The 21817-nt window shown below is 40.4% G+C and overlaps 1 protein-coding gene across 1 annotated transcript in view; it reads left to right on the forward strand.

Moving 5' to 3' along the window:
• Positions 1–11263: 11263 nt before the first annotated feature.
• Positions 11264–21817, forward strand: part of LOC139657805 (neurexin-3a-beta-like) — a gene marked incomplete at its 3' end in the record, with an annotated part of 49067 nt that continues 38513 nt past the window's right edge. The window contains exons 1-2 of the mRNA XM_071535734.1: positions 11264–11294; positions 11809–11990. Coding sequence (XP_071391835.1) covers positions 11264–11294; positions 11809–11990 — 213 coding nt within the window. The remainder of the gene's footprint in view (positions 11295–11808; positions 11991–21817) is intronic.

The following is a 21817-nucleotide window of genomic DNA, read 5'->3' on the forward strand; positions in this document are numbered from 1 at the left end:
CCACAAAAGCGCGCGTGTATCAAACAAACAGACGGCTAGCTTTGCTTCTGAGCTGGAGTGGATATTATTTGTGGAAGTTTGCACATCATAATCTGCTCAAGGCCGGAAAGAATGAGCCGGCGATCCGGTCCGCTCGAAAAGTTAGAAAGTCTACTTACAGGCTTTAATGAAATATTACTCTTATGTCGCAGCTATCACTTTGAAACATTCACTCTCTTCCGCCTGCAACTTGAACAATGTATATTGAGCGAAAATGGAACCCTGAGTTAACTCGTACTCTATATTTATTAATAAAAGTCATATTTCTTCAATGGGTTTTTTTTGCAGGAGGAAAGATAAGAGTGCCAGAGTGAAATAGCGGCGGCCCAGAACAGAACGTGCCCCTCACCTTATTTAAAGCATAATTATGATATTTCAGCTTTAATGGGGCTTTTGGGTATGTCGGGCCTCTTTTGGAAAATTGCTTTACAAGGCTTCTACTTTCACCGGCGTATTGAACACAATAAACCCCCCGCTGGGCTGTGCAGGAATGCTACCTCTGGAAATGATGTTGTTCGGAGGTCTAGGGGCGGCGTCCGTAAAGCGGGGCTTCTATCGAGATCCCATCTCTCTCTTCTCCACCTTATCTCATTTTCACCACCGCCAAAGCTATGATATGCAGGGTGACGCATTTTGTATTACTCACTTAGACTGTCATATTCCTCCCTTTCAAAATCGCTCTCTGCCCTCTCACTCCTTATTCCGGAGCTGTAGGATGAAGTAGATTAGAAGGCCCGAGGTAAACTTTTCCTACAGTATAATTATCAGACAAACACCAGCATATACAGTTGGCACATGATTAAATGCAACTGCACCTTATAATGCCTCATGAGCAGCACTACAAGCAATATGTTACCTGTAATTTCCCTCAACAGCATTGATAATTATAGCCACAACATCATAAAGTGGGTTGGAATGGAAAGGTAAGAACAAGCGGTAACACTTTACAATAAGGGTCACTATGTTAATGCTTAATGATAGTGTTGTAGTACTCGAGATTGGTCTTGGTCTCGAGACCGGTCTTAAGACCACATTTTGATGGTCTCGGTCTCGTCTCGGAATCGACTGCATTTTTACTCGGTCTTGACTCGGTCTCGGACAAAGAGGACTCAGAATTTTATTTCAAGACCAGTCAAGACCACAATTGCAGTAACATCATTACCTGCCGGTGCATTGTCTGATTTATTTATTTTTACTGTGATTGGATGTAAAACTTCCCCCTTCAAATTGCAACCAATAACTTTTAAAGGTTAAATTATTTCACTAATGTTACTTAAATTCCACAAGGTAATAACGTTATCAGGTTACTGTGTAAACCGTTACTAACACAGGAGAGTACATTGTGGAATTTTAAGTTTCACTTTCGTCTGCACAAGCGGGGCTCTGGCAGACTGAGTAGGGGAGAGCGGGGCAAGTTGTCACATTGGTCAAAACACTAGAACATAAAAACAATTTGTAGCCTATACATGACAGTAAATTATGAAAATCGTAGAGTGTTTCTTCTCATTTCAGGAACCAAATAAATGTACAAGGCAAGGGTCAGCTATAACCTGATAATAATTTTGAATGTTTTAGTGAAGCTATCTGCTCAGGGTGTTTTAACACTTATGTTTCATTCTGCCCACTGTCTTGAGCCTTTCCAAAGGTCAGTGAAATCGAATTGCAATGTCCTAAATAATGCTTTCTTTCTTTTTGAATTTTAGCAGAGAAATGGTGTAAATGTTGAGCCATCACTCTGATTATATGGTCTTGAAAATGGACTCGCATTGGTCTGGTCTCGGTCTCGACTCGGTCTCGCCCCCCTTCGGTCTTGGTCTTGACTCGGTCTCGCCCCCCTCAAAGTCTTGGTCTTGACTCGGACTTGATATGCTCTGGTCTTGGTCTTGACTCGGTCTCGGTTTAGGTGGTCTCGACTACAACACTACTTAATGAGCATTAACTAACCCTTAATTAACAGTTAACTAACGTGTCTGGTAATCATTTACTAATGGTATGCATGTTAACTAAGGTATTCATTTATACATTATTTAATAGTCATCTTTATAAACTATTAAATAATGTATAAATTAATACCTTAGTTAACATGAACACCATTAGTAAATTACACATTAGTTAACTGTTAATTAAGGGTTAACATTATTAAGCATTAACTAACCCTTATTAAGCATTAACTAACCTTTATTAAGCATTAACTAACCCTTATTGAGCATTAACTAACATTATTACGCATTAACTAACCCTTATTAAGCATTAACTAACATTATTAAGCATTAACTAACCCTTATTAAGCATTAACTAACCTTTATTAAGCATTAACTAACCCTTAACTTAGTGACCCTTATTGTAAAGTGTTACCGAACAAGCTTCACTAAAACACTACAAACTGCCATACATCCCATTATATGAGGATATAAGTATGGATACATATGGAAGAGGATTAGGGCCATATGTGAAAGATTTAGTTGAGTTCTGAGTTTAAAGTCAGAATTCTGAGATTCTGAGATTAAAGTCAGAAATCTGAGAATAAAGTCAGAATTCTAAAGTCAGAATCCTGACTGTATTCTATATGGTATTGTGCCTACAGTACATTCACAAGCGCATATTGCAACGGCATCTTTAAAATAGTTCACATCAGTTGTGGTATTATCTTTTAACATGTATATAATTGGCTTCATTTCAATGCACCAGCTTTCATTTAATGACATTAACAGCAAATGAATTCAAAATGTATGGCAGCGTTCAGGTACGTGTAGCGTAAATGGTCGGCTCAACGCTCAACGTTTTCCCTTTCTGTTTCTCCCTCTCTGTTTTCTTCTCTGACACACACACACACACACACACACACACACACACACACATGCACACGTACACTAAAGGGATGATGTGAAAGGAGAAGCTGAAGGGTCGCAGCAGTCTTCAGGTTTGACATCTATCAGCTGAGCTAAAATAAGAGACTGATTTGTGATGGGAGTGTGTTTTGTGTTGTGTGTGTGTGTGTGTATATGTGTGAGTGTGTGTGTGTGAGAGAATGTTTTTTTGTGTTTTGCTTTGTTTTTGTGAACAATGAACACACGTGTGCGTATGTTCGTTTGCATGTGTGCATACTCCTTGCTAAATAAATGAGGTATACAGAATACAGAGGGGCTGTTATATGATCTAAACCAAAAAGAAACACGGCTTGCTCTGTGGAGTGAGGTGGGAATTGATATGGATGGATATATAACTCTAGCCATAGAAGCATTCTTTATAATGTGCACTGTTCTGGAACATAGCCGATTAAGTTAAATATCTTGTTCTTACACATTTCCAATTTAGGAAGGAAAAAGGTCTAACAAGGTCAAAACTCCAGCAACACTTGTAGTATATAGAACCACTTTATTGTAAGACTGGCTTCAGGCCAATCGTACTCCCAGACTGGCAGAGAGGCAAGGGGAGTGTCCAATAAGGGGCATGGGTGACACCATATTGCATATTGGGTCATAAACTGGAGATGTGCAACTAAGGGGTGGTATTTGAGTTTGTACAGAAGAGGCCTCAACCCAAAATGTCTATGTCAAATGCCTATTTGATGTGGCCTGTAAAAAATACATCATAAAAGAATAACATAAAAAATAATAATACATCATAAAAAAAACTACAAAACCACATACATGAGAGATATTTACGAACCACTATATTTATATAGTGTACTCAATTTATAGTCTTGGCCTGTGCAGCAGTTTCTCTAGAAAAAACACAGGTATCGAGGCTAGTCTGATGCTGGGAATGACAAATCAGACCGGCTCGGGGTCGACCATTTGCGTAAGGGGCTGCGAAATGTTTTGAGAAGCAAATTGCATAGTCAAAAAGGCACTAAAATCCAGCTTCTAACACAATGTTTCACCCAGGGAAGATATCAGTTAGAGAGTTTTTAATGTATTCTTTGTCACAGTTCATGGTAATCAAGACAAAAAGGTATTAATTGTACTGGCGGGTTTCAGGTTTTGATCCCCATTAGGGGTTTTAATGCCAAATATTACGTGAATCATTACTTAAAGATGCACAAATCCCTTTGTAAGGGAACCTGTTTTTGTGGAGCAAATATATATCTGCTTAAAATGCTCTGACATGATGTGAATTTACTCACCTATTGTTGCAAAGTGCTTAATTTAAAAGTCATTTGTGTGCATAAGTTAGTCCGTCCTTGATGCTGAAAAAGTTTTAAAGGCTTTGTGTTAGGGTTGGGCAATATGGTTGAAATCAATATCACGATAATCATAAGGATTTTTCTCGATATCAATATATATCACGATATGGTTCATGTATGCAAAATCACGTTAAATAATCAAATTAATGTTCATCTCATTGAACCGAATGGTAATGTTAGGTGTGATGTCAAACAAAACAGAAATATTCAAATAATATTCCTACCATACCTCATTTTATGAGAGTTTTTAAGTAAAATTTGCTTGTCATCATCAATTTAGACAGCAGAAATGTGTGTCACGATATTAAAATATCTTCATATCATCACAATATGATTCCACTGAAAGACGATAAGCGATAATATTGAATTATCGCCCAGCCCTAGTTTGTGTCATTGTTCGTCTGTCTCGATGCACTCAGTGACCTTTCATTAAACCCCGCCCACTCCACACCAGACTGACCAATCCAAACTGTTTTCTCACAACCCTATCTTTGGTCATGCATGGTTTCATACTGCATCTGAAACCATTTCAAAAACATGTTAAAGGTCCTCTGACAGTGGCAGAGAAAGTGATGTAGCAAAATGGTCACTGTTCAGAGATTTTGGCTGAGTTGATTTAGGACTCTATTTCAGTGTATTTGTAATGTGTTGATGATCCTATAATTAGTTTGCCTTCTATCATGCTACAACTTCACACTCTCAGCCCAGACTCACTAAATGTTTGCACAGGGAAAATCCGCCTATATCACCAAAATTACCAAATCAGAGTGCCATGCTATTCACTAACCAGGCACAATGAGTGGAAAGTGTACCTAAAGCCTATTTACCATATTCATGCATATGTAAATTATATGTAAATCTCATCAGTTTGCCCACTTAATGTTTATTTCCAGGTGAGGCCATAGAAATTGTAATTTTGCCCAATTGACTAACACCTCTACCTTTCACATGCTGAACTGACAATGACAGACTGATTGTGTTGTGCATAAATCTGTGACCGACTTGACCCAGTGAATGAACATTATGCTGCTTTCAAGGTGCTGTCGGAAATATCAGAATTACGATTTGAGCACGCTTGAACGATATAAACAAGGGGATAAATATGACAGGGAAAGTCAGGATTGTCTATGATCCCAGAGTTGTCGAGATGTGACGTTTATGGGCAGAGAGGATGGAAACCTTGTCAACTACTTATGGTAACAGTGATGTGGTTTTGACGGGGTGAACCTCTAACAAAACTTTGTTCTACATCAGGGCTGTAGTCGAGACTGCCTTGGTCGAGTCCAAGTCCAGATCGAGTCATTGTTGAATCGACTCCGATCCAAGACCAACACCGAGGGGGGCCGAGACCGAGTCGAGACCAAGACCGGAGGGGGGGGGTTGAGAGGGTCGAGACCAAGTCGAGACCAAGACCGAGGGGGGTCAAGACCGAGTTGAGACCAATACCATAGCAATGTGTTATCCAAGGCTACCATTGACTGAAATAGCATATTTTTGTTTATTGCCTAAAATAGAGGGGAAGTTTCTAAAGACATTTCAACAAAATTTGCATGTTAGGAGTAACATTAGGAGTAACGTTACATATGGTTAGTTTTTGTTTTTTTTAATCAAAACAAAGCCATTGGTTGGGTTGTTGGCATATCACCAATAAGCACTCACTAAACCTTTCGGTGGGCGCATTACTTTATCAACTGTGAAAATTGTATCATTCGCTGCTGGTCACTTTCTTAGAAGAGATAAGAATTATAAAAACAATAACATTATGTAACGTTAATTAATCCGAGACCGATTCAAGACCGAGTCATATTAACTACGAGTCCGAGACGAGACAAAGACCATCAAAAATCGGTCTCAAGTCTGGTCTTGAGACCGAGACCGGACTCGAGTACTACAGCCCTGTTCTACATATGTCCATATTGTGAGAAGCTGGGTTGTGGATGGGGTATCTGTGGGTCAGTTCTGGTGGGCCAGTCTGGGTCAAATTTTCATTTTATCCCAATCTGCAGACTTTGCTTATCTCCATTCAGAATGGCTGATGTCTTCACTGCATCTTCACCAGCAAGCCAGACAGCAAGAGAGAGGGTTTTCCATCCTAGAATCTCAGATCAGATCAGAGAACGCTCCAATTATAAAGAGGCTTTAGGATGGAAAGGGTGCCAGCCTTGGTGGATTACTATTACAGCTGAAGCTATTTGCGCTTGGAACTGGTGATGAAGGGGGCTATGTGCTCGCTCGGTTCTCTTTTCAAGGGCTCTTTTGTGTCACAACATGATTTGCATGAATTTCTTAGTGATTAAGATGAAAACTCTGCTGCTTGTGATGCAGGAGATTCTGTTTCATTGATTACATTTACATGCACAGAGAATTCCCTTCTTAACCTGGTTTTTGGTCAGTGTATGCAAACACTGCATGTACACTCTTAAAAGCCTGGTTATGATGCCTGGCTTACTCCCATATTACTGTGAACAGGTCATCTTTATAAACTATTAAATAATGTATAAATTAATACCTTAGTTAATATGAACACCATTAGTAAATTACACATTAGTTAACTGTTAATTAAGGGTTAGTTAATGCTTATTAAGCATTCACTAACCCTTAATTAATGCACCCTTATTGTAAAGTGTTACCGATGAAATTATAACATTTGGAGTCAAATATGATTCAATGACATCTTGATGTCAACAAAAAAAAACATGGTGGTGAGCAGCACCTACTATTACTATTGAGATCAGCATTCCTAGTATTAGAAGTAAGCTACTATTGCTTAGTCACGGGGGGGGGGGGGGGGGGGGATTAACTGGTTTATTCATGGCAGCAGGGAGACCCAATCACATGGTATCAAAGGTTCATGCAAATATATTAACCTAAATAAGACATTGAAGGTGCTAGATGTAGCATTTTTAAACATCAATATATCACTGTCAAATTAATTGTGATACCTATAATTACTGTATAGAAATGAGATCATGGTTGAGATGATTGGTAGCCTCTATCTCAGTGATTCTCAACCTTTTTCATATCAAGGACCCCTAATTTAGTCCACATTAGGGCCACAGACCCCCATTTGATGAGATTTTGTCTCTCGGACCCAAATCTGAGAATATTTTTATTGTTAGATATGATTTTGTCCAGAATTCCATGACTATCTGTATTGTAGGTAGAGAGATAACAGTGAAACTATGATCAGAATAGTCATTCTTCTACATTATCTAATTGTGTTAACTTCTTGTAAATGAAATAATGGTGAAGTTTAACAATTCATCAATTTGCTGGGGACCCCCTGGAACCCCCTCAAGGACCCCTGGTGATCCCCGGACCCCACGTTGAGAACCACTGCTCTATCTTACACCAGTGGTATTGTTAGGGCTAGTGCTTCTCAAAATTAAAACCACATTTTCCATAAACCCTGTTGCCTCCTGTCCCCCCTCCCTGGTGTCTTTGGCTTTGCTGAAGAGGGTAAACATGTTGGAAGTGATATTTCCATCAGCCTTTCACTCCTTCCACCATCTGCCGTTGCCAAGAGCATCGCCGGGTTGGAAAGCAAAGCAAATTTTCGCCAGGTTGCACACGGACAGTGGAGAGACTACATCTAGTCAAAAACTCATTAATGAATCCTTCGGAGACTTCTACTACAGGTTATATGCTTCTGAATGCGTAGACGACCCCAGAGTCAAGGAGACATTCTGCTGTGATTTAAATGCCCCCCCCCCTCTAACACCAGATGCTCAGGCTGACTTGGAGGGACCTACAGCTCAGGAGCAGATTTCAGCAGCTGTATCCTCTATGCAATCAGAGAAATCTCTTGGCTCCCGGGCTCCCCTCAAAATTTTTTCGAGAAGTTCTCTGCTCAACTTTCCCCATTCCTGGTTTCAGATTTTGATGACTCTCTCAAGGCAGGTGCATTCCCTCCATCATTAAACAAAGCCTGTACTTTTACTTAAAATACATAAAAAGAAAACATTCTCCGTCTCCTACAGGCCAATCTCATTACTGAACAAAGATGCCAAGATCCTTGCTTAAAGCAATATTCCACTTAGTTTTGACATGGGGGTTATTTAGCTCTTGACCACCATGAAAACCAAAATATAAACTACTCACCAAGATCAGATGCAGCTGGACGAGTTTGTAGCGTTCAGATTTTTACTTCCCATTCATTTGAATGAGGCCATGAAAATAACCTGACTGTGGGTCCAACGTTTTAGAACAGAATTTCACCAAATAGCATTTTTATTGATAGAAGAAAACATCATGGAGGGATACCATTTAGGAGAGATAGTTCCATTTGGGAGACCGGATCTACTTTTATTTTTAAATCCAAATTTTAGTGTAAACCAAGAATAGAAATACAAAATGACCACCCTATCACCCTATCACTATTGGGCAGTGAACATCAATTGTTTAATATATTGGAGACACATTGAACCATACCGTACTATATGGAATCGAGATCATGTAACCCTATCTCCCTTCCGGCCCTTCTAGGTGCATCACTCCCACTCTTGTCTGATGTTACTAGTAGTAATCCAGTAGCTCATCGTTCCTTAAGCATATGGGTTTACTTCAGAAAGCACTTTGGACTTCACGCCACCTTTGAGATTTTGAGATCTGAAATAAAAAGGCCTTGACATGCTTTAAAGATGTTTTCATGAAGGATTACTTTGCTTCTTTCTCTCAGATAGCTAATAGAGAACTGTAGTATACCTTCTCACTTCTTCAGATTTCTCCAAGTCGGGCCATTGTGTGCCATGCCAAATACCCCATCCTTGTAGTAACCCCATGGACATGTTCCTCTTTATTAACCCTACACTGAAAGGGGCAATATCTAGTTTTTATTGCCTAATCTCCACATTAGACTGGCTATGAATGACTGCAATAAGAAGAGCATCTATTCAAAGACATTAGCAGGCCGCACTGCTTTCAGTAACTCTTGAGAGGCGGCATGAGGCTCTCATTAAGCAAGATCTCTTCATTCATCAACTACATGATGAACTCTGGGAGCTTTATATCTTTCTCTCCCATGCACTCATCTCTTCATTGATCCATCCATCCATCATCATCTTTGATCCAGTTGGAAATGTTGCCTCGCACCTGATATCTGTATCCCTTTGAGGTGCAACAGAGCAACAGCCAAGGGCCTCTTCATTAATTAATTGTGTAATGATTACATACATTATTCAGCATTATAGCGCAACCCAATGCCTCCCTGGTGGAGGAAAGACAAACAAAGAAATTAAACCCTGCATCTGTAGAGTTAGGCTAGCAGGAATTTGTCGACTTTGATCATGGTGAAATGAAATGTTGATGAACCGGATTGATGCCGTAGTAATTAAGATCCTACATAGCCTTGGAAATAAAAGCGTTATTTCCCACTTTGACTGAAATGTGTTGTTTGGCAATATATAGGGGCAATATTGGCTTTTTATTAAAACATTGAGTTTGATTGATTACACATTTATTGTAGAATTGATCAATACTAGGCAATAGTTTGACCGAATTCCACACAAGTAATGTATGAATATTTTTTATTATAATTATCATTATCATTATTATTATTAGTAGTAGTAGTAGTAGCAGTAGTAGAGGTGGTAGTAGTCAAATCAAGCCAACTTTATTTATATAGCACCTTATAAGTAGAAACATAACAGAAAACAATCTTTAAGTATTATTATTACTATCCTGGGTTTCAATAGAGTTTTAGTGTCCCATGGTCTAAATGATGTTTCAGAGGCTTTTCCACCCTGAAAAGAATACAATTCTGAAGGAAACATTGAATCATTGTAATTTTTTGTGGATTTTTTTCTCATGAAAGATTTAAAGATATTGAAATCTCAGCTATCGGATCATCGGGATTGGTATTGGCCTTCAAAACCCACACCGGGTGAATCGCTGTGTACACACACTGTACTGTACTTTCTACATGCAACTACATTCAAACATGCGATCCCTGCGGTGGAGTGGTGTGAATGAAGAATGTAGAGGGAAGTGAGGTGGCAGCGTATCGCCAAGGCATTCCTAGTGGCCATGTTCAAACTCAAGGCCAGATGTTCCACTTGACACACAACTCAAGGGGATGTGACAGAGCCAGCTGGCCCGAAGCCTTGAAGCAAGTACAAACATTTGCACACATTGCAAGTACAAATGTGCACATGCTCACGCACGCGCTCACACATATTCAGACACAGGCACACATGCAGCCACGTGGAAACTGTCATGCACGATAATACACTTACCCGCAATAATTCCTTATTATGCATGAGAGCACATACACGCATAGATACACACACACACACACTTCATCCAGTCATATGGATTTCAACTGCCACGTCAGCCTTTTTCCACAAGATTCTTTTTTCTATCAAACTTCCACATTTTGACTTTGAAATTGATTCAGTGTGTGTTTGTGTGTTGTTAAATGTGCTTGGATTAAATTGAAAGGAAAATCGCTCAGTTTTCACACAGCTTTTCTCCCATGGCATTCCTTTTTATATATTATACATGTGGGCTGCTGAGCTCATTTATCAAAAATGTCTATTGTTAATCCAGACAGGGAGTTATATTTACCTTGCATAGGTCAGAGTGTTTCCCTTGGTGCCTGGATTGGAAATATCAGATTGTGAATTATGACTTTTGCAACCTAGATGTGAACATATTACTCATACTTAACCTCTTTGGGATGCTGGAGGTGCTGTAACTTGGGAGGGAACTGAGATTTTGCCTCCATCTGCCCTCCTTGGCTTAGGGAGAGTGTTTAATGGAGTTTTCCTAGTGCTGGAGCATGTCTGCTCTGTGTCTTCAGCCATGTAAGGTTTCAAACTTGGCTGAAGGGTAGGAGGCAGGGGAGGTTTTACAGCCACTAATCAAAAAGAACATTGCTTTTCGTCCCCCTGTTGTCATGTATTCATTTGGCGGTGGACTGGACGGTACATTGGAGCTCATCCCTCATCCCACCATCATTTTTGGCAGTTAGTGTGTCTAGTGTGTCCACGAGAGACAGGAGGGAGAGATAGTTTCCTAATAATGTTAATGAAGCGCAAAATGGATGGGCGCCACACTCTCCCCATTAAAAGTAATGTTTATTTAACTAGAGAGTGTTTAAAACAGGACATTTTGGCCACGGAGGCAACAAACAGCAAGAAAATGCTGCAGCATATACAGTACACACCGAAGAAATGGAAATGCTAATAATATTAAAGATAATGTTGATCTTTTAGTTTTATACTTTGGCAGTATTGTTTTTTACTTTCATGCCCATAAAGCACAGTGACCTGAAGAAAGTGCATACAAAAATAGAAAAAATAGAATAGCTATCATATTCATCAATGCAATCAATCACTCTCAATCATGCATAAAACTCTATCTATTCAAACTAACCCATCATTGTTTACTGCACCCAAACCAAAAATGCTCTAAAAAAAAATCTAACACTTACACAAGATAAGATTAAACAATTTATCCTTGGGGGGAATTGGGTTGTTGCAGTAGTAAATAGTAATTGTCACTATTCTGTACTGTCATTGCACCAGAGGCCTCGCTGCTGATCCTCTCTCCTCTCTTCCTCTCCTTCTCTCCATTCCCCTCAGCCGGGACAACGTACATCTTTGGGAAAGGAGGAGGCCTCATCACATTCAAGTGGCCGGCGAACGAGAGGCCGAGCACCAGGACCGACAGGCTGACCGTCGGCTTCAGCACCTCCCTAAAAGACGGTATCCTGGTCAGGATCGACAGCGCTCCCGGCCTGGGGGACTATCTCATGCTGCACATAGTAAGTGCTGAGGCTCTTCCTCAGAGACACGCTGCTTTCCATTTTATTTTCTCAAACTTTAAGTTTTCTTAATGCTTTCTTTTCGGTTTCTTTACTTTCTGTCTTTTCATCTCATTTGTTCCTTCCTTCCTTCTTTTGGTATTTAACTATCTGGAGGCAGCAGTAGCCTAGAAGTTGGCTTGTGACTGAACCCCCAACTGATTCAGTGGAGCTGCTCAGTGGCCAACAGTAGAAGACTGTGGTTGTACTGGTCAGCTTCCAGTGGTAATGTGTAAGACTGTGTATATATGAAACAGGGTGTTTCTGAAAAACAGCATGGAGCTCTGTCAAATTTTCATGGATAAATAAACGTTAAACAAAGCAGATAAAAAAGTTTTCATCTGTTTTTCCCATAGAGGCAGAATATTTTAATTTGGTAATGTGTTAAATTATATTAAGTACATTTGAGCCAGATGTTACTTCCAGTACAGTGACATGGAGCAGCAAATCAGTCCCAGGCAGCCTTAGACAACACGTTAAGTTTGTCTGAGCAGCAGACTATGTCAGGTGCCACCATAGTTACAGTCTTATAATGTCTACCGACAGCATATCAGCATCAGCCCTCTTCCACTGCTGACTTGAGGCCTTCTTATCAGCTTCTCAGTCCTATGCAACCAGCTCAACAGCTACCATTAGAAGGTCTCATGCAGCAACTGGTGCAGGATGTGCACCAGCCCAAGGAGTCATGGTTGATGCCCCACCTCGTCTACCACACTGGTAAAGACAGACTGGTCTTTAACTGTTCCTTCATGCATGAACGTCTCTCTCTCAACCAGCAGCTGGTTCCTCACTTGGCCCATCACTGCTTGGAGTCTTGCTCTATTTTCACCAGCATGTGGTTGCCATCAGTGGAGACATCCGAGCGATGTTCCATCAAGTGAGGCTGTTACCCGAGGATACGCCCTTACATGGTTCATTTGGAGGAACATACGGAGGGAGGATCAGCCAGAGATATACGAGTGGCAAGTGTTACCATTCGGTACCACTTGCAACCTGTGCTTTGCTACCTTTGCCCAACAAAGGCGCATGCGTGACCACACACTGGGGTACGAAGAGGTGCTGCAGTCAGGTCTACAGCAACTGTCTCCAGAGTTTGCCCACTAGGAGTCCGCCACACAGCTGATCGACAAGATGCGCCCTCTCCTTGCCTCAGGGGGCTTCGAGATCAGGCAGTGGGCCAGCAACAAGTCATCAGTTGTTGAGCATCTTCCCTCAGCAGCTCCCTCAGACAACATGATGATCCCCAAGAGCCAGCTTTGGGCCTCATGGGGCACTGTTCTTCTGACATGTTGGGTTACAGGCACCGTCCCATTGAAGAGCATCCCTCAACAATGAGGCACATCTACAAGGTCCTTGCCTCACAGTACGACCCTTTAGGATTTATTATCCCCTACATAACTCGGACCAACGTCCTGGTCCAGAAGCTCTGGGCCAAGCAGAGAACTTGGGAAGATCCTGCACTATTGGGTCCGAGGGGGAGACAGTTGTCTGTGGCAGCACCAGAGAGGATGTGCAGAGATGCAGAGCCCAGCTGACGGTGCACATCATTGTTGACTTACCTATGGCTCCATCAACCACCATTTTACTGTTTTGGACCCTTCATTGTGAAGGTCGGCCAGCAAAAAGAGAAGCAGGTGTGATCTATAAATGCCTCACCATCCGCTGCATCCACCTTGACCTTCTCCCCATCTTGGATGATGATAGCTTCCTGCTCGCCATGAGGCGCTTCATTGCTCGTCGTGGCACACCATCAGAGATCCTCTCAGACCAGGGACTGAATTTCTGTGGTGCTGAGAGAGAGCTCAGGGAGGCCTTCACAGCGATGGAGTCTCAGTTACAAGAACCACCGGCCAGTCATCAGATCACCGTCAGGTTCAACCCAGTGGCTGCTTCATACTTCGGTGGGGTGTGGGAGCATGAGATCACATTGGGCAAGTCTGTCCTGCAAGCTGTCATTGGGAAACAATCCAAGCTGATCCAAAAGTGGTCCTCTGCACTGTGCTTGTTGAGGTCAAGGGCATCTTGAACAGCAAGCCACAGGCCATGTATCATCTGACATCACCGAGCCGGACCCGGTGACACCTAACCTGCTTCTGATGGGGCAGCGGGACGCCTCCCTTCCCCAAGCCGTCTGCACACCAGAGTCATTGGAGCACTGCTGGCATCACTTACAGATCATTGCCAACCACTTCTGGGCTCATTATGTCCGCCACTGCCTTCCAAGGATCTGACCCAAGATGCTGTGGTGATGGTGGTTGATCCTCAGCTTCCCTGCACTCAGTGGCCGGTTGGTCGGGTTGTGAAGCTGATCCCCAGCACCGGTGGAAATGTCAGTCGAGGTGAAGGTGAAGGACCGCCTGTACCTATGACCTGTGTCTCTTCTGGTCAGGCTCCCGGCTCTTCCCGATGACGAAGAAGCACAGAGGGAATTTAGTGTTTTCATATTAGCCATGCTAATCTGGGGGGCGGCTGTGTTAAATTCCCCCATAAAGTTCCCTGGACATTTAAGTTAGTCGTGCATGTGAGGAGTACATGCTTAATTGAGTGCCTGCCTCGTTAATTGGTTGCTTAGCAATAGGAGGTTCTTTGGTTCTTACCAGTGCATTTCCCACACACTCTCATTTTCTCCCTATCTGTTGTACGCATGACTGAATCCATACATACATACAGTACATACATAACAAATGTGTATATGTACATACATATGCCAGTACAAGGGTGCCTACATTTACTTTTGACATTATATTGATGCTTCATCATTGAAGATAACAGTAAAGGTTAAACTGATTTCTGACTCCCGTCTGCTTCTTACTGGAGCCCCGTGGTGGACGAGCAAAGGCATCTAAAGGCATCAAGATAACTCATAAATCAGTCATGCAGATTATGATGATTCACTGGATGACACCGCAGACAGTATTAGATCATGTCAACATGATTTTGTTGCCTCATTAGGTGTGAAAAGGAAATAGAGTAACATGGAGTGTTTGCTACATGTTAATTATTAAGGTTAGACTGATATGTGGGGCCGATATTATCCTTTTATTAAAAAGTGGATCTGGTCCAGTCTGATATCATGGATATGATCCAGTTTGACTGATTACATATTTATTGTAGAATTGATCAATACTACACTATTTGTCTATGGAAAGCCCTTAACCTGAATTGATGAGAATGAGAGATGAGAGACATTTTGATCAGATTCCAAACAAGCATGCACAAATATGTTTTCTAATAATAATAATTATCATGAGTAGCAGTAGTAGTAGTAGTAGTAGTAGTAGTAATATCCTGGGTTTAAATGGAGATTTTTAGTGTCCCTTGATTGTCTAAATGCTGTTTCAGAGGCTTTTCCACCCTGACAGCCTAAAATTCTGGGTTAAACGCTGAATCCATGTGATGTTTTTTAGGGATTTTTGTCATAAAAATGGCCAAAAAAAGAAAATGTATTTATTAATAATAATTGGCACAAAAATATCAACTATCGACAGCTTCAATCTAAAAATATCAGTATCCTCAAAAACCAATATTGTTGAACCCTCTATATAAAATCTCACCCAATATGATAATTCGCTAAAAGCAATCGTTGGTCCACAGAGTTACAATAGCACCTGGGTTGTTTCAGTGTGTGTATATGTGTGTGCATGTGCACATGCATTCTGTGTATCTGAAGGAGTCATGCTGTTTCCACCGAATTGCTTGGGATTTCTGAGGACTGAGTGATGCACACACAGATACACATTCCTGCTGTATAGTCGCAAAATGCAGTCATACAGGCAGACACACACATGCACACTTATGCACAGAGTTTGCAAACGGCCTCGTGTACACAAGACGCAAGGGCATCTGACACTCATCGGGTATACACTTATTAAATTCCCCTTTACACGTTCAAGATCACACAGATATAAAATATCACACACGATCTCTCTTCTTAAAATGTTTCAGTTGATTTTGGTTGATGGTTTAATCATCAACCCACCAAAAGAAACTGGATAATAAACTACTGACCTTGTAATCCAGTTTTCTCTCTCTCCATCTGTCCACTGATTTTATTGTGGCCTTTAAGCCGGCTCTGTTGGGACTTTTGTGTTTGAGAGGCCTGCCAAATTAATGACTCTCCAACGGACTTCCATACAATCACAGCCCATATGAGACTTCTTTTACTGGGGAAAGGACAAGCTGAAAAGCACACAAAACTGACCCAAATGTGGAGCTTTTGGAAATGGGAAAGAAAGGAAGAAATACCCATAAAGCAGTAGGGATAGATCTACACCATGGCAGGCTGCAGCATCATATACGGTATATACTGGTAGTACACACTGTAAAATGCAGTGTACAGGCTGTGATGGTCTGGTTTGTTTATAGTAAATGTACTAATGTCTCAAAATTAATGTGGGAAAGATGCATTGATGTTAAAATGTAGCATGTAGCATCTTTAAGATACCTTAGAATCTTTAGGGTACCTTTTTATCTGAAGAGCTCCTAAGAAAGCCATGTAGATATTCACTATTGATGCTGCTACTTCATTGGGATGCATAACATGTAAATCAGGGATAAATCCTTAGAATGGGTTCTAGTCTGTCTAAACTAGATTAACTATGCTAGGCTAAATTAAACTACATCCATGAATTCTTAGAATGGGTAAAGTTCTAGTTTGTCTAAACCAGATTAACTATGCTAGGATAAATTTAACTAGTATGCTAAGTCAAACTACATTCATGACTTCCTAGAATGGGTAAAGTTCTAGGCTGTCTCAATTCGATTAACTATGCTAGGCTAAATGAAACTAGATTGTCCATGTGTCCCCGGTAGATCGCTGGCTCCGGTATTCCATGCTAACACTTTAGCATACACTATATTGAGTGACATAGGTGTGCACAGGGGGGTCCAGGTGTCCTTTTTCAGCTTGAAACACAGAGTTTCTAAAAGAGCATTGCTAACACTGATCACATGAGGAGCTATAGTTCTGGGAATTTATACAGCAGTATTTCCACTATATGTAGGCTATTCAACCCTAGTTTACCTCTCTTCAACAGCATTGGTCATCAGTGAGCATTTATGTTTTCATCTTCTCCATAAAATTCATAAAAGACACGTTGGCTCTCTAGCTCCTTCAGACAAAAAGCAGCCAGATTGTCAGTGAGGTCTCTTGGGGGTGGAGGTGGGGTTATGCTAGCAGGTTCACGGCCGTTTTGCTAGGACAAGCACACAACATGCCACTCTCCTCCGATAAACCCCTGCCCTTTGGCCTTTTCTGGGGGTGGGCCAGCATGCTAGTGTACCTTATTGCAGGCATGGCCTGAGGCAAGGAAAATGTCAGATCCTCTACCCTTCAAAAACAGTCTATTGTGGTTGGCAGGCTAAGGTAAAGGGAACAGGACAAGAGCAGTTGCACAGGCTAATGCAGTGGGTCTTAAAGTAAATCAGTTTGTTCATCTGTCACAGAACGTTTTCGACCGTCCGGCCTTCATCAGTGTGTACAAATGAAGGAATACGTTCCTTATTTACAGGGGACAGGTAGATTGCCAGGTGAACCTCATTTCTAATCATTGTGGTGTTGTAATCACATGGAAACACATCACATAGAATGGAATCACATAGAATTTCACTGTCAGTCAATACTGTGCATTGTAATTTCAAACAATTTCATCTGAAGTACATCCACCATCCAGTTAGACATACTGAAATAACAATATTTAAAATTAGCATTATTCACAAAGCATATTCCAAAACAAATATGGCTATCACTGTGGCCCTCAGGTTTCTCACTGTTCATAAATCAGTTCAAACCAATAGTTGGCAAAAACCTTTAAACATGTACATATAATCAAGGGATCAGTACAGCCTCTAAAGGCACATCTGTTATCAAAGCCACACTTACTAATTTGGTATAATGCAACTTTTAACAATTTTATTTATTCCTTACAAAGTGACTCAAACTTCTTGAACTTTTTTGGAATGGCAGGAACAGTAAGAAACCTGAGGCCCACAGTGATAGCCATAGTTGTTCTCCTTCTCCTTTGGCCTTTTATTGTGACCAGCCCAAGGCACACCTGTGCAATATGCATGCTGTTTATTCAGCATCTTGATATGCCACACCTGTCAGGTGGATGGATTATCTTGGCAAAGGAGAAGTGCTCACTAACACGGATTTAAACAAATTTGTGAACAAAATTTGAGAGAAATAAGCGTTTTGTGTGCATAGAAAAAGTCTTAGATCTTTTATTTCAACTCATGAAAAATGGGAGCAAAAACAAAAGTGTTGCGTTTATATTTTTGTTCAGTGTATTTCTGAGTGCGACCTTCTCTTGTATTAAAGTAGTAGGTATTAAAGTAAATCAACCACAACAAATACCTTCCCATATGGGACTAAATCTTATCAAATGGGGCTCCAGGGCCTCCGGGGTGTCTATTTGGGGGTTCATGACATGAAAATGCTTGAGAACCCCAGGATTAATGAATGGAGAGAAGGCAGAGAGTGAGCTTAAATATCAATTATATTCAACACACAAAGGTGTAACTGCTGGAATGCGCAATTGTTTTCAGGCACCAAATCGATACTTGACATTTGTCTTTGGATTGCAACGGCATTCATTAGAAATGTATACTTGGCAGTTGCACAATTAAGACCTTTAACAATCCAAACTCAGATCTGGGAGGAGACTGTTCTCACAATCTGTGAATTCAATAATTATTTTCAAAGGCAATGCTTCTGTATGTGTATGTTTAAATACACTAAAATAGAAGGCAAAAACTGAAATATGACATGAAACATACAAAAATATTAGGTCACTCGGCTGAAATCTTTATATTGCATAGATTTGCAGTGCAGTGCATCGTTCAAACATTTAATGGTGTCTATTGGAGCTAACAAAAAATCTATTGGCTAATAACTCTTTTAAAATACTGTAAAAAACAACATTAAAGACCCCTGACTGGTTCCAAGTCATCTCACCATAGAGGCTGAAGATGCGGCGTCACGAGATTGCCGCTCGAGCCAAATGGGCCATCTGCTTACCAAAATGTATGCCAGGAAAATCTTGCCTCACATAAAATAGCACTGTTGATCCCTCTCTTTTTTTTAATCCCTGCTCTCTCCCTGTTTCAAATGTCTAAAAGAAGCACCTACCTTTTTTAACACTTTGAACAAATCAGCAACCCCACCCCAACATCTGAGTGTGCTCGTTTTTTCTTCAGTTCTGCTGTCAGTTTCAGATGGTAAACTAATTGGAGAAAGTTTCAAAAGAGGCGGCATTTGAAATCCTTCTCTTAATTCACTCTCTTTCTCTGCTCTGTTATCTACAAATGGGACTCCCTGTACCGAGAAGTATATTTGTTAGTGGCAGAAAATGCTTTCTGTAGTCATTAACAAGCAAAATGCCTTCACTCCTACTGCTGAGCAGCAGGATAGCAAGGGTATAATTAGGGTGCATAATGTACAACTAAATGTATCTACGATTTGCGACCATTTTCATAAGTGGAGTTGCATAAGTTTAGAAGTGTGAAGTGATTACCTTTTTGCAAGTGAGATTATAAAAAAAACACAAGATTCTGCATGTATGGCTTTTAAAGGCCATTACTTTTGGTTTTAGCAAAGTGTTATACCAGGTTTCTCCATACTTCTGATCTTTTAGTACACTGCAAGTTCCAGGCGGTTTGCTTGTTTCGTTCTTACCATAGGAAGAGTGATGACGGACTTTTAGAACTCTACATTATGGGACTTTAATGTGTGAAACAGCGAGAAAGAGAGCTAAGATGCTCTGAAAGTGCCAAAGGATGTTAGCTCCTGAGGACTTACAATAAGGTGGAGCAATACGACTGTACAGAAAATCGCTACTGTCGATCGTTGTAATCAGCTCGAAACCCATAACCACACTTCACTGGTTGATTGTTCGTCCAGTGGAAGACCTTGTCCACAGAGCCATCAATACACCACGGGGCCTTGTTCCCCTCCTCCCAGCCCCCGGCAGCAGCAGTAAAGAGGGGGCTTGTTTTTTTCTTGGAAAAATGAAGCTGCCATGATAACACTTTACAATAAGGGTACATTAATTAAGGGTTAGTTCATGCTTAATAAGGGTTAGTTAATGCTTAATAAGCATTAACTATGCTTAATAAGCATTAACTATAACTCCTTTGTAGTTGGAGTTTGGTTGCAACACAGAATATCCACCATATGAACAAGCTACAGCTACTTGAAAAATGATTTCCCGGTATGAAAATAAATCTCACAGTTGATTATTATTGAAGTTATTATATACTTTTTCTCTAATCTTTGATTTTTGCTGAAATATTGGATCATTTGAACATTTATTTAAATGAAACCATGTGAGGTTTATAGGGGAAAATCACTATTTGGTGGAGCTGTTAACAACTCATAGACATCTGGAATGTGACCCCGACTACACACTGCTTTTTGTAAAAAACGTCAAACGTCAAAAGCCAAAAAGGTTGGAAACCACTGGTTTCATAATTAACAATATGTTGTATTATAAAAGCTTGTTATATTATCCATTGTGTCAAATCGCCATCTGAAAAGTAAAGCTGTCAAATAAATGTAGTGGAGTAGAAAGTACAATATTTCCCTCTGAAATGTAGTGGAGTGGAAGTATAAAGTAGCATAAAATGGAAATACTCAAGTAAAGTACAAGTATCTCAAAATTGTACTCAAGTACAGTACTTGAGTAAATGTATTTAGTTACTTTCCACCACTGATTAGAATGCTTATTAAGCATTAACTAACCCTTAATTAACAGTTAACTAATGTGTAATTTACTAATGGTGTTCATGTTAATTAAGGTATTAATTTATACATTATTTAATAGTTTATAAAGATGACTTAAATAATGTATAAATTAATACCTTAGTTAACATTAACACCATTAGTAAATGATTACCAGACACATTAGTTAACTGTTAATTAAGGTACTGTTAGGTACAATTAAGGTACAATTAATCTACCCTTATTGTAAAGTGTTACCGCTGCCGTTATAGTTAGAGTTTGGTCGCAACACAGAATATCCACCATATGAACAAGCTACTTGAAAAATGATTTCCCGGTATGAAGTTATTAGATATCTAAAAACAGTTGTTGACCAAAGATAATTGAATTATATACTTCTAAACTCAATTATTGCACAACTTCAATTGGAATTTCAGTCTAAAACGCTGCCAGTCCCTCCAGGGCAGACTGTCGCTTTGTTTTTCACGTTTTCTTCATCTAACAGATAGAAAGCTGTGCAGATGTGTGTTGCTAAGGGGAAAAGGTACACTCATTTCAAACAGAAGCAACTTCCACATGCAGTGCTCGCAACATGAAGTGTTATTTCATTTGGATAAAACGTGTCATTCTTGGCCTTTCGGAAAACTGTCACCTCAATTTCCAGCACTGTGACATTTGTCTAATGACTGTGTAGCTGCAGCACCAACAGTATGATTTGCTGTTTTATATTTGTGACAAATGTAGACAAAATATGACGCTCATTTTGCCTTCTTTGGAAAACAATATTTCATGTTTCTTCCAGAAATCCACTGCAAGTTCACTTTGCAGCCGGCTGCTCTTTAGGACCGGCTTGTTATGCAATAGCTATTTTCGATCTGTCTCCTTCCTGTGATGGACTCAAAACATCAGGGTATCCAGTCAGTCACACTGCCATTCACTCCACAGATAGTTGCAATTGAATATGAGCCTGAAATGTAAATAGCAACAAAATCCATGGGGGAGCTGAAGCAGAAATACGTTACTCTCACATGAGTGATTCGTTCTGTTTACAGCATTTTACATTACGCTG

This window comes from Centroberyx affinis, unplaced genomic scaffold, assembly GCF_046629955.1.
Source record: "Centroberyx affinis isolate AG114_WGS23_722 - 3 ecotype Tasmania unplaced genomic scaffold, CSIRO-AGI_Caff_v1 ptg002758l_1, whole genome shotgun sequence".
Lineage (NCBI taxonomy): Eukaryota > Metazoa > Chordata > Actinopteri > Beryciformes > Berycidae > Centroberyx > Centroberyx affinis.